Source organism: Sorex araneus, chromosome 1, assembly GCF_027595985.1.
Source record: "Sorex araneus isolate mSorAra2 chromosome 1, mSorAra2.pri, whole genome shotgun sequence".
NCBI lineage: Eukaryota > Metazoa > Chordata > Mammalia > Eulipotyphla > Soricidae > Sorex > Sorex araneus.
The window spans coordinates 393,416,594-393,429,863 of record NC_073302.1 but is presented as its reverse complement, the minus strand read 5'-3'; the positions used below and the strand labels follow the sequence as shown (position 1 = coordinate 393,429,863).

Here is a 13,270-nt window from a genome sequence, read left to right as displayed (position 1 = left end):
AGGGAAAGGCATGTGTAACATGTAACAGGTCAGTCTTGAAAACTACATTCTCAGAGGTTTTGTTTATTGGTCTTTGGATCGCCTTGTTCCTATTTACACCCCTTCAAAAAGGAGGAAAGGAGGAAAGGTGATAGGAGAGAGAAAAGAAAGAGACCTAAAGAGAGAATTGAAAAATACCTAAATGGAGCATGAGTGAAATGTAAAAGCAACTTCCTCCCTAATTAGAAACCGGCTAAAGTAATATTTTAAATTTTATTTCGTAGCACTGTAGCACTGTCATAACACTGTCGTCCTGTTGTTCATCAATTTGCTTGAGCAGGCACAGTAATGTCTCCATTGTGAGACTTCTTGTTACTGCTTTTGGCATATAGGATACACTACGGATAGCTTGCCAGGTTCTGCCGTGCGGGCGGGATACTCTCGGTAGCTTTCGGGGCTCTCCGAGAGGGACGGAGGAATCAAACCCGGGTTAGCCGCATGCAAGGCAAACGCCCTAATTGCTGCACTATCGCTCCAGTCCAATTTTATTTTGTAAAATGAAATTTTTATTTAAAATTTTTTAAATGTATTAAAAGGTGTGAAAAACAAAGGCCTAGCATGGAGACGAGGAAAGAGGAAGAGAGACTTACAGAATGAGAGCCCCATTCTCCACTGTCCGTGAGCTTCACCCACTTGTCAGCCGTGCTGTCCATCTCCTGGCACTGGTCATTTTGAATCTGTGAGTTGAACACAGGGACCTTATGATGCTACTCTAATAACTGCTTTAATTAAATTTGCTACATGCAGCAATAACTTCTTTCACAGCAAACTAATAATGGCTACAAATAATTGTCAACAAATAACACATCCAGACCTCTGAAGCCAAAGTGACAACTGCAGCTGACTGACTGGTTCTAAGTAAACCATACTTATTATTGAAGTTTCACCCATTCAGAAATAAAGGAAAGTGGGAGGATGTTGAGAGGTAGAAAAAAATAACACTTACCATAGAAAATAAAGGAGAAAAAAATAGTCACAAAATTTTACCGATCTTAACCAAAATGTTTTTAAAAACTTGCAATGACCTTGCACAAGGCCAGTTATAAAATACATATATATGTATATATGTACATATATATGTGTGTATATATATGTACATATATATATTTAGTCAAGCTTATTTTATAGTATTTGAAGAAGTGCAACTAGTTTTAAATTTCTAAATAAAGTATACTTTGTTTCAAGAGCTCTCCATGCTTCTTTCAAATGTATAAGTGGACACAGTTAAAGTCAAAGTCCCAAATTTTTATTTAGTGTAAATATTAATCATTGCCAAGTTAGTTTGAACAACTACAGTTAATATCACTGTCAGCACATTTTTGTTTTCTGGACAACTATTCTCAAGTGTATAGGGATTTGGAAAACTACTTTCCCAGACTTGTGAGAAATACAGAGACAGCAAAGAGTCAGGCCATCTTTATAATATCACCATTGTCAGCAACATAGTAAAATTAAAATTAGATCCATCATCCATCTAAATTTCAACCAGAGCGCCTATTTCTTTCTTCTCCCAATCATGTTGCCAATCACTTTTCCCAGTCATTCATCTCGAATCTCAATTTATAAACTACTTTTAAATATTTTCCATTAAGATATATTTCCTAGAGACACAGTAACTAAGGGGAAAAAAATCTCTTAAACCTTACAAAGAGTTATTTGTTTTAATTGAAATAAGGGTCCTATTTACGTTGTAAGCATAATCAGCTTTTTATGCAAGTGTTAAGCCATTTTAAAACAGTGATAGAACGTGGATGTATCTCTGCTTGTCTGTGTTTAGAAAAGCTAAAAGCTTTTTTTTTCCAGCTGCACTCAGACATCATGTATTATCATGACAGTCTACTGGCATTCAGAAGACTAAAGTTCCTGTTATTCATTATAAATGTAGCTAGTCAAGATAAAATAGCCTTAGTCTAATCACTTATTTGCTCTAGACTTCAGCTACATTATTTTTTCAAAGGTAGGAGAGAGCCAGAGAGACAGTATGGGAATTCAGGCATTTGCCTTGCACACCATCAACCATATTCAATTCCTAGCATTACATATGGTCCCCTGAGCACCCTAAGGAGTGATCCCTAAGCATTAACAGGAATAAGCACTGAGCATCAGTAAGTGTGGCCCAACCTCGATCTTTCCAGATAAAAAATAGTAAAAATGATTGAAAGTTAGGGGAAAGCTAGTACTATTTATTTTTAAAATAAAGTACTTTAATGTTTTAAATTATGTAATGTCCAGAGGGACATTTACATCCTTCAGTTTTCAGACATTTCCAATCCAATCAACCATATACATGATTGTGGAGAGTTGGCCTTTAAGTAAATAAACTAAAAACTATGAAGCTAAAACAGTTTTTAAAAGGTTCATGAATGCTCCATCCCCGTTGTCCATAAACAGTAGAAACTCACTATTGTGAAGAAATAATGAAATGTCATGCTTCAGGAGTACCTTAACTGACAACTCAAAAGACATAATGGACTATACAAAACTAAAGGCTTATTCTAACAGTTATACAATTGCCATGTTTCTTAACTTTGCTTACTTTGTAAAGTACTAAAGTGTTATTGCAAAAGTGTCCTGAACTAGAAATTCATTCCTTCCATGTAGTGTTTTGCAAACAAAATATGGCATTAAAAGTAAATCTGTGTGAAGGTTACTTAACATCTTAAACTCATCAAAGGATACTAGAATCAAAAGGCTCAGTGAAAGGTGCCTTAACACAAAACATTTTATGAAAGGGATTGCTGAGAGCAGAAAAGCAAACTTAATTGCCCAATAGCACATGGGCAACTGCAAAATCTAGACTGGATTAGAGCCAAAATATCTGACTTCAAATCTAAGGTTCAGGACATTAACGGAAATGGACTCTTCCCAGCAAACGTTTAACTTAGAAATTTCCATTATAAGAGCAATGTAAATTTGTTTTAGAATTTTTAGCACATTTGTTCTTGACATCTGGGCCATAGACACTTTGCAAGCAATGTATGTTTCCAGTTACAGGTTTAAGAAATCAATTTGAAAACATTTTCTTAGGCACTCAAGTGATTTCCACATTCCCAAATTCTGCATCATGTAATTCATTTAATCTAAAGACTTTTACTTTATCTTATATTCTTTAATGATACTTCATCTCATAGCAGAGACAACAATTATTTCATCTATTAATCCTTTATTGACTAAAATTAGTGGAATCAAAAGTCTATTCACACTTCCACTTCCAAAAAATAACCCATGAGTTTAGAGTTAAATCCTTTTAAGTGAAAATGGAAATTGATGGAAATATTTTTTTAAAAAGTCACATCATCAGCTATTAAAATATGAACCATAGGGAAAATATTTGTCATACAGAAATCTGAACAAATGCTCCACCTGTGATCACTATTAAAAGATGATGAGTATTCTACAAGGTGAGAATTTAGAAGAAACAATGATAAGAAGATGTAAATTTTATCAAAAACATGTTAATATCAAAAGGTTAACAAACTATCAAAAGAGGCAAACAAGGAAAGGGAACAAGTGGTTAAGGGAAATTGAGTAAAACTGCCCCTTAAAAAGCAATTTCCATAATTAAAAATGGCCTTACAAAGAATTCAAAGAAGATGTTGTTGTCGACATATTGGTACTCAAAGAAGACATAACCCGACTTCTTGAGGTGCACAGCATAGATCAATGACACTGTGCAGTCGTCACGATTTGACTCGATGTAATTCCCACGAGGGATCCAAGATGAGCTGCAGAAACAAGACCACAGTGCACATATGACATGTCAGGATCCAGAACTTCTTCTGTTTACAGATGTAGCTTAGGTATTAACACAGTTCCATGAGAAACTCACCAAGTAGAATTGGAGTTTTGGGTTTTTTAAAATTTTTTATTAGAGAATTACTGTGATGTACAGTTACAAACTTAAGAACTTTTGTGTTTGCATTTCATTCATACAGTGACAGTTTACCCATCCCTCCACCAGTGCCCATTCTGAAACTCAGAGGCCAACACCGCCACTAGGAGAAGGTTCATTGCTTAGGGCTTAGGGCTTCCTAAATCTTGGTGTGGTTTATGCAGCCAATCAATTAGCTCTGATACTGTCTGCCAAAAATTTGGTCACGAAACACAGTAAAGAAATAACAAATGGCCCAAAGAAAAAGAAACTTAGAACTTCATTAGTAAGTTTACCATGGTGGAGCAGGGGGCAGGTGACAAACATTTGGCAATTGTGGAAGGAATTGGACACTCTGATGAAGGGTATAGTGTTGAAATGTTTTATGCATTAAAATCCTATCAGTAACAGTATTATAAATGATGCATAAAATAATATTTTAAAAAAATTTGGTCATAAAATAAATGTCCACAAGCTCAAGAATGCTGGTAAATTTAGGACCTCCAACAAGCTGTGATTTTCTATTTAGAGACACATACATTTGGCAGTGGGGAGAATGATTGCTATAAGAGAGGAACTGGTATCATGGTCCAACACAAAGTTTAGAGTTTCTCTGTGTTTCCTGAACAGGGAGGGAACGAGAGTCCACAGGCCTAACCAATGCAAAGCAGAGCTCAGGAAAGATCGGACCTCTCAAGCATCCCAGAATTACCTTCCTCTAAATAACTTTTTAATTAATTACACACATGTGTAGGCTTGAGCTATAGCCCTGCACGCAGCTGACCCGGGTTCGATTCCTCCACCCCTCTCGGAGAGCCTGGCAAGCTACCGAGAGTATCTCGACCCCAAGGCAGAGCCTGGCAAGCTACCCATGGCATATCTGATATGCCAAAAACAGTAACAACAAGTCTCACAATTGAGACATTACTGGTGCCCACTCAAGCAAATCGATAAGCAATGGGATGACAGTGGCAGTATATGTGTAGATATACATACACATACATATATAAGTACAAAGCTTAAGGAATAATCCTATCGTCTATAGCACTACAGCCCAAATAGAAAAAAAAGTTTATAATAGACACTTTTAAAATATAATTTATTATTCTATATTCACTATTTAATATATTATACAAATTAAAATTTTTTATACTATACTTTTATAATGAGTCAAGGGCATACAAATGTCACGTGGCAGAGATTGCTAGAAAGAAGGAAGAACAACTGGTACCACAAGCTCTCCTGAGCACTGCCTGGAGCAATCCCAGAGTGAAGAGTCTGGAGGAGCCTTTAACGGTTCACCCCCCATCACTATCATGTCACTGTCGCTGTCATCATTATCATAGGTGAAGTTAATAATCTTCTGTTTTTAAAAAGGTATACATCAAGTAAAGGAGGGTCCCTCTATTGAAATAAAATCCACTTTATTTTACTTGAGACCATCAAATGTCTAAATGAAGATTACTTGTTCTTTTTGAGAAAAAAAGGTGGGGGGAGGCTGGAATGATAGTACAGTTGGTTAGTTGTTTTCCTTGCACTCTGCTGCACTGGGTTCAATCCCTGGCACCCTATGTGCTTCCCCAAGTCCTGCCAAAAGTGACCCCTAAGTGCAGACCTAGGAGTAAGCCCTGAAACAAAAAACAAAAACAAAAAAAAACTTAGAAAATGAAAGAGAGATCTGAAACTATCCATTAAAAATTACAGAAGTGTTTATGAAAAACATGGACTTGAATGTAGTACTTAATATTAAAAATGCATTTGATTTCTAGTAAACACTAGATATCATTGGGCTGCACTAGCTCGCGACAGGGACAAATGGAGATGTTACTGGCGCCCACTTGAGCAAATCGAAGATCAACGGGACTACAAGTGATACAAGTGATACTACATTTTTGCACATACCTTCCATTACAACTTGAAAGTAATTATTTTAATCTCAGAAAAATCCTACTACACTATTTGTAAGGACTATCTATAAAATGACTCTAATTAGTGTATCTACAATCTCAATCAGTGCCAAGATGATGCTCATCTTTTTTTCTGGAAAAGAGCAACCGTCCCTTTTCCCCAGCATTCAGTCAAGATCCAAAGGCTCCTTTGGATTCTTACTTGTTACAGCCGACTGGCCTACCATCAGAAGGGCCAACCACAGTGTCCATGAAAGTCGCAACGTTGGAAAATCCAGCTGGCAATTCATCCCACTCATCAAATTTGATGCCACTGCCCAAGGAGTAGGTGCCTTCGCCACATTTACTGCATACCTGGTTCTTCATTTCCAGGTACTCTCCAGAAGCACAGGAGAACGCTGGAAGGCAGAAAAACATGTACTCCATTAGTCTCACATTCTGCCACCAATTCCCTCCCCCAGAATTCGTTTCATAAAACTCTAAATCAGACACATCCTAATTTTTTTTCTAACATTTTATCACTATCTCAATGTCACAGTCTGGTCTCAGCCCATTTACCAGGCTCCTTTTCACTTGCCTGAAGCTCTTCCAACTGTAGTAAAACTTCAACTGTTCCCCCAACTCTTCATCCTTTTTCTTTTTATGGTAGGTATTTTTATTTCTTTTGCGACACTAACCAACTCACCTTTTCTAGCTGGAAATGCCCATTCAGACCTTCTTTATAGCTAACCTCCCTGTCTCTAACAGACAACTCTACCTCTCTCTGAATCTCAGCACCTTTCTCTTAATATGTCCATTAACGCACTTCTGTATATAGAGACTACTTAGCAGCTGATGTGAGAGACACGGAGCCTTGAAAACAAGAATCATTATTTTTAGCCTTCTAATTAAACTTATCAACATCTAAGTGCAAATAAAAGGCTGGTGCAGAAAGTAAGAGACCTAAACATAGCCCTGTCACACTGTCGTAGCACTGTCGTCCTGTTGTTCATCAGTTTGCTCAAGTGGGCACCAGTGATGTCTCCATTGTGAGACTTGTTACTGTTTTTGGCATATCTAATATGCCACAGCTAGCTTGCCAGTCTCTGCCTTGCGGGCGGGATACTCTTGGTAGCTTGCCAGGCTCTCGGAGAGGGATGAAGGAATAATCAAATCAGGGTCGGTGTGTGCAAGGCAAGGACCCTACCTGCTGTGCTATTGCTCCAGTCCAAGACCTAAATATACAAGAGGTAAAAGGAGAATGGTGGGCCGTATTCCATATACTACAGTAAACAAGCATTTCTCAGAAATCATGAATTTTCCTATTCCAACCTAGTCATTTCCACTCCACAGAATACATCTTTTTACTGATGTCAACTTCTGTCCTAATTCAGAGGACCAAGCCCATAGGCAGCAGACACAAACAATGAGAACAGTTGATAGTTACAAGCAGAAATGTGCTTCTGCTGCTATTATTATTCATTCAACAGTGCATCTGCATGCCCCAAGTGCACACCCCTGTGATCAGTGTGGTATTAGTGACCCAAATGTAGCAAAGGACTCTCTAATCCTTTAATCAAGATACTAAAGAAATAAGAATAAAATAAAGCTTCCAAATTACTCCATGAAGGAAAACAAATCTCCCAGCAGAGAGCAAAGCAGCAAAGACTCGCATTTATGTAGCTTCCTCTTTCAGAATATATTTGGAAATTCAGGAAGAAATAAAAATAAGCTAATTTTCAAAGGCTAATTAAAAAATTAGAGGTAAAATCCAAAGGCATTTACTTAACTATCTACTGAATAAATGTCTTAATTCAGAGAAGCTAAAGGTTCTATACAAGACCTTTTCCTTTCTTTCTTTCTTTCTTTCTTTCTTTCTTTCTTTCTTTCTTTCTTTCTTTCTTTCTTTCTTTCCTTCTTTCTTTCTTTCTTTCTTTCTTTCTTTCTTTCTTTCTTTCTTTCTTTCTTTCTTTCTTTCTTTCTTTCTTTCTTTTTGTTTTGGGACCACACCAAGCGTGCTCAAGAATCATTCCTAGATTCCTAGCTCTCCGCTTGGGAGACCAAAGGTGGTTCTAGGGATGGGATAGGGAGTTGGCCATCAGCAAGGCAAGTGTCTTTCCACCTGTACTATCTCTCCAGCCCATACAATAACTTCTAACTCTAAAATCAGTATTCCAAAATATGAACATTGAAAAATAAAAAAAGATTTCGTAAAAAATATTGTATGCCTATTCAAAACTATCCTGAAACCAACTCAAGCCATTTCTTAACCAATGATGTTGAATGAGTTACTTCATGTCTCTAGATCTGGGTTTTTATCTCTGAACAAAAAGAGATACCAAATCGAGTACTATCTCACCAGGCTATACTGAGATAATAACATATAGTATAAGGTGGTTATACTATATGTCACTACATGTTATTATAATCACTATCAGCACTACAACATCAAAGGAATTTTTTTAATTTTACTATTATTCATGGGCTGGAGCAATAGCACAGCAGGTAGGGCGCTTGCCTTGAATGTGGCCAACCTGGGTTCGATTCCTCCGTCCCTCTCGAAGAGCCCAGCAAGCTACTGAGAGTATCCTGCCTGCATGGTAGAGCCAGGCAAGCTGTGCGTGGCATATTCTATATGCCAAAAACAGTAACAACAAGTCTCACAATGGAGACGTTACTGGTGCCCGTTCGAGCAAATCGATGAACAATGGAATGACACTGCTACAGTGCAGTGCTACTATTATTCATAAAAAAATTTTTAAAAGCACTTGCAATCAGAGAGTAGTTCCTTAATTTGATAAATAAGATCAACAGAAGAAGAGCCAACATGACAATAAGTTGATAGTAAGAAAACTAAAGCTGGTAAGTCCAAAGGGATGTGCTGCCTGTTTCTGTATGCAAAGTTTCATTAAAATACAGCTACCATTCCCCCCACCACCCCTCACACACATCACTTATGCTTTCTGTCATGCCACTATGGCAAAATGGATAGTTTTGACAGAAAACTAAGAATACTAAGGTTAACAGCATTGGAAATCCTGGTACCTCAATAAAAATGATTAAAAATACATAACATATTAAGCAGAAACTATTTACTTTCTGAATTTTTGTGGAATATAGTTGAATCATAGCTGAACTAAACTTCTAATGATAATATATGTCTGATAAACTGCTATAAGAAAATTTTCAAACTAAAATTTTTGCCTTCCAAATAGAATGATGCTATTCCAGAATGTCAGTGCTCAGTGCCCTTTTAAAATCATTAAGAATATCCCTCACTTTTTCTGAGGTTTTCTTTTTATCTAAGGCCAGAAGGAAAACTAAAAAATAATGTTAAATATAAATAAAATATTTATTAGAGAATCAATTCTTGGTTTATTTTCTTTGTCTTTTTTTCTTGAGCCAAACTGAGCTGTGCTCAGGGTTCACTCCTGGTAGACTCCAGGAACCATATGTGGTGCCAGGGATGAAAACTGGGTTAACTACATAAACGCAAACACCCTACCCACTGCACTATCTCTCTGGCCCACAATTCTTGTTTACACAGTATATAAAGTTACCTTGAACAGAGTGGGCTCCTGAAAAATCTTTGGTTATAGTATATTTTTCAGCTGATCAATACCAAACGCTATTTTAATGTTGTCTAAGCCATTCTAAGCAGTCTAAAACATCCTATTTTAATACACAGTTAATACATAAACACTAAACATTAACATGGTCAATACAATGACAACTCATGTTTGAGCTGTTTAACATGTAATTACTCCAAAGGTATATCTCAAGCCTTCTTGCACTATGGGTAATTAACCAGCACTATATTTGGGATCCATTTAAAATAGTAACATCAATGCAAAGCACAAAAGTGCAAAACAAAAAAGACAAATAGACTCTATAAAGGGTACTTATAGATAGTACGAGAAATAAAATCTCAGGGTTGGCAAGGAAGAATAAATGATTAAGGTAGTTCATTTGTATGAGGCTGACCCCACTGTTTGATGTGGGGTTCCCAAACACTGTTTGATGTGGTCTCCAACACCCCGCTAATATAAAGTAAAATAAAATTAGGCAGTGTCAACTTTGTTCATCCTCAGGATTTCACTAATTGCTTATGTCTGCAAATTGTGATGAAAGTACTATATATATTTAATTGGGACTATCAATAAAGTTAAATAGATGAAATTTAAAATACGGAACCTATGAATAATGCGGACTGACAGGATTTATAAGTGATCTAGGAAGGATAAAAAGTATTATTCTCATTTACGAGGGAAAAAAATTAAGCACAGTACATTTAAATAACAGCTCTAAGAGTGTTCTTAGAGCTCAATGCCAGCAGTAAGCCCTGAGCACAACCCAGAGTGGACAAAAAACAACCAAACAATAAAATGTTACCACTCACCAAACAACCAGGCTGACATTAAGTTTAGATCTCTGCTCTGATGCACCAAAAATAGTCAATTCATTCAATTACTATTATAATAATGCAGAAGAGGCAAATGATATCAGCTGAATTGAATATTATATTTCATATACTTCTTCATTGCCTGCCTTATGAAATATTCATCAATATTATTAAACACTTCAAGGGCCTAAAAGCACAAGGAAAAAGAGACATCTGTATTCCTATGTGCATTACATCACTATTCACAATAGCCAAAATTTGTAAATAGTCTAATTTTTCTAAGAATAGACAACTAGATAAAGATACTATCATGTATATACACAATGTAATACTATTTGGCTTTAAGCAAAGATGTAGTCATGCAATTTACTGATACATGGATCTGGAGAGTAGCATGCTAAGTGAAATGAGCCAGAGGGAGAAGGACTGACGCAGAGTGATATCACTCATATGCAGGATATAAGTAAACATAGTCCTGAGTGGGAAGTTTACCATCATGCGGCAGGGTACAGGGAGGTGAGATAAGTCAGGGAAGAGACCACTACAATAATGAGGGAAATGGTCAGTCTGGACCAGGACTAGGTATTGGAAGGAGATAAAGTGACATCCGTAATACCCTATCTGTAACAGTTTTGTAAACTATGCTGACTAAAGGCGGGGAGGGGCGAAAGGAAAAAAGAAAAAGCATACAACAGCTCCTTCCTTACCTTCTGCTTACTGCTCCGCCATCCCAGGTGAGGTCTGCCTCTGGAATGACCAGAGGTATATCTCACATACCCAGGTCCAAACCAGAGGTCCTGAAGCAACAAATCTACTCAACAAATTACCTTCTGCTCATAGTTATATTTCCAGTCATTCTGTGAGAACCGCAGAAAGAGACCAATCCCCAACCTAATCCTTCACTTTTCCAGGAGAGCTAACTATAAAGACTCACCACCACTATATCAAGAACATGAGAAAACTAACAGAGAAAACACATTGACACTCACTAAGCTCCATGAGCAAAAGCAATATCACTGAAGACATAAACACTAACCAGCTCAGTAAATCCTACACAATGTCTTTAGTGACACCATGATAAGGATGCTCAATAAGCTCAAAGCAAAATCAGCACAGGAAGTCAGCAAGGAACAATAAATTTATTTAAGAGTCAAAATGAAAAAACTATTACAATCAGAAATGACAGAAGTAAAGAGCATGGTAGGAGATACTAAAAACCCAACAGAAGCTCTGAACAGCTCTCAGACGCTGAGCAAAAGATCAATGAGTGCCAACAGGAAAAGGAGAAAAAACACTAGGAAATAGTTGAAGGTAGAAAATGGTCTGAAAATAAATGAACAGTAACCATGAGAACTATGAGATAAGTTTGGAGGAACAATATAATGATCATTAGAATCCCTGAGGCACAGGAAAGCAAATGTGAAGAAGAAACAACAGTTAAAGAAACCATTGATACGAATATTTTAGTTGAGGAATAAAGTCACCATGATTCAAGTGAACTGACATGTCAAAATGAGTCAAATGGGCATAGGGCCCATATCCACCACCGAAAAAAAAAAAACACAGTACACCTCCCATCCCGCCCACCCCCACGCCCCACCCCCCTTGTAACTGATAAATTTCACTTTACTTTCTATTTACTTTGGTTACATTCAATATTTCAATACAATCCTCACCATTATTGTTAGGAGCACCCCACTAGAGTCAGACCTGTTGTGAAGGGAAATGAGGTTGCGCGGCCGCAGTAGCGGCTGCGCAGTTTTGGATTTCTGTACTTTAACAACCAAGTCCAGGAAGATTTCTTTCGGATATTGGATCATTGCAAGCTTGTAAACCCCATCTGTGGTCGTCATAATATGGCGGTCCCCACGCCCTTCATCCCCAGGAAGGGACAGGCGAGAGAGAGAAATACCTTTCCCCTCCTGGGCGGGCATGGGGTCGCGGCTTGGTTCTCCGGCTGGAGACATTCTGCAAGTAGCTGCCCATGTTGAATTTGGTTCAGCTGGGTCTGGATTCACGCTCGTGCAGCTGTGGAGGGGCCACACATGCATGCGGTCCCCGGGGTCACATCTCAGCTCTGGCTTCTTTTGACAGTCACCAACAATGGCAAGCATTTCCTTTTTGGCACCTTCTGTCTTAGCCACATGCACTTTCTTTCTACTTCAACACTTTTTTCTAGTCCTTTGGCCTTTAGTTGTATTATTATATCTATAATTTAGGGACTTTGCTCTTTCAATTCCAATTTAGAGTACAATAAAAGACTTAACAAGATATGATGACAGTCATTATAAATATCTGTAGTAATTCTTATAAATCTAAACTATATCCTTTGAACAATTGCACATTTCTAAAATAAATACTATTTTTCTTCAACAATCTCAAAATCCTAGAGTAAATGAATTGAAGATCAAAAAATACTAAAGATCTGATATGAGAATAGAAAAATCTGATTTTCACTCGGTTATACACTTCTTAATAGTGTGCTCAGTCTGGGATTTCACAATATTTTATCAAAGCATCCACTGGAAGAAAAATGTTTAAGCACTTAAACTCTTAAAGTCTATAGTCACTGATCATGTGCTAAGCTCAATGATCTTTGTCCTGGCTTTGTGCCTCTTCCTTACTGACCTTTCTTTCTGCTATTTTGAATCTGTAAATGTTGAAATATGCAAGTGCGGAGAATCGGAAATGAAGAAAAGCATTTATTTTAGTTTTCATTAACAACAAATGCCTGTAGCAATTTACTTAATCCCCCATTCCTCCACTCCAATGAAAACACCACTTTCCTTGCCACCCTCAAAGGTGTGCCCTTTACCACTAGAAAAGCCACTCTAAAAATAAAAAGTGACATGGAGGACTGTGAAAATAATTTAGAGCACTGCATGAGGCCCCAACTTTGATCATTAGCAACCCAAGGTCCCCCAAGAATGCCAGGTGTGGCTGGGCCAAATCAGTACCACATTTCTGCACTGGAGCACTAAACTGTAAGACCTGTACCTCTGGAAGAAGGCCCTGGACCCCTGAGTCTTGGGTGTCCCCAATTTCTAAAAACAGTGACATGAAACTCAAAGT

The 13,270-nt window shown here is 37.5% G+C and overlaps 1 protein-coding gene across 2 annotated transcripts in view; it reads right to left on the bottom strand.

Moving 5' to 3' along the window:
- The window catches only part of ELAPOR2 (endosome-lysosome associated apoptosis and autophagy regulator family member 2), a 173,074-nt gene that overhangs the window by 71,105 nt on the left and 88,699 nt on the right, over positions 1 to 13,270 (bottom strand). Inside the window, exons 3-5 of one of the 2 annotated variants that reach the window (XM_004602150.2) lie at positions 6,020 to 6,215; positions 3,617 to 3,764; positions 630 to 716 (exon numbers count right to left, since the gene is read on the bottom strand). In XM_004602150.2, the coding sequence (XP_004602207.2) occupies positions 630 to 716; positions 3,617 to 3,764; positions 6,020 to 6,215 (431 nt within the window). Of the gene's footprint in view, positions 1 to 629; positions 717 to 3,616; positions 3,765 to 6,019; positions 6,216 to 13,270 lie in introns of those variants that run through there. The other variant, XM_055144169.1, reaches the window with a different exon arrangement.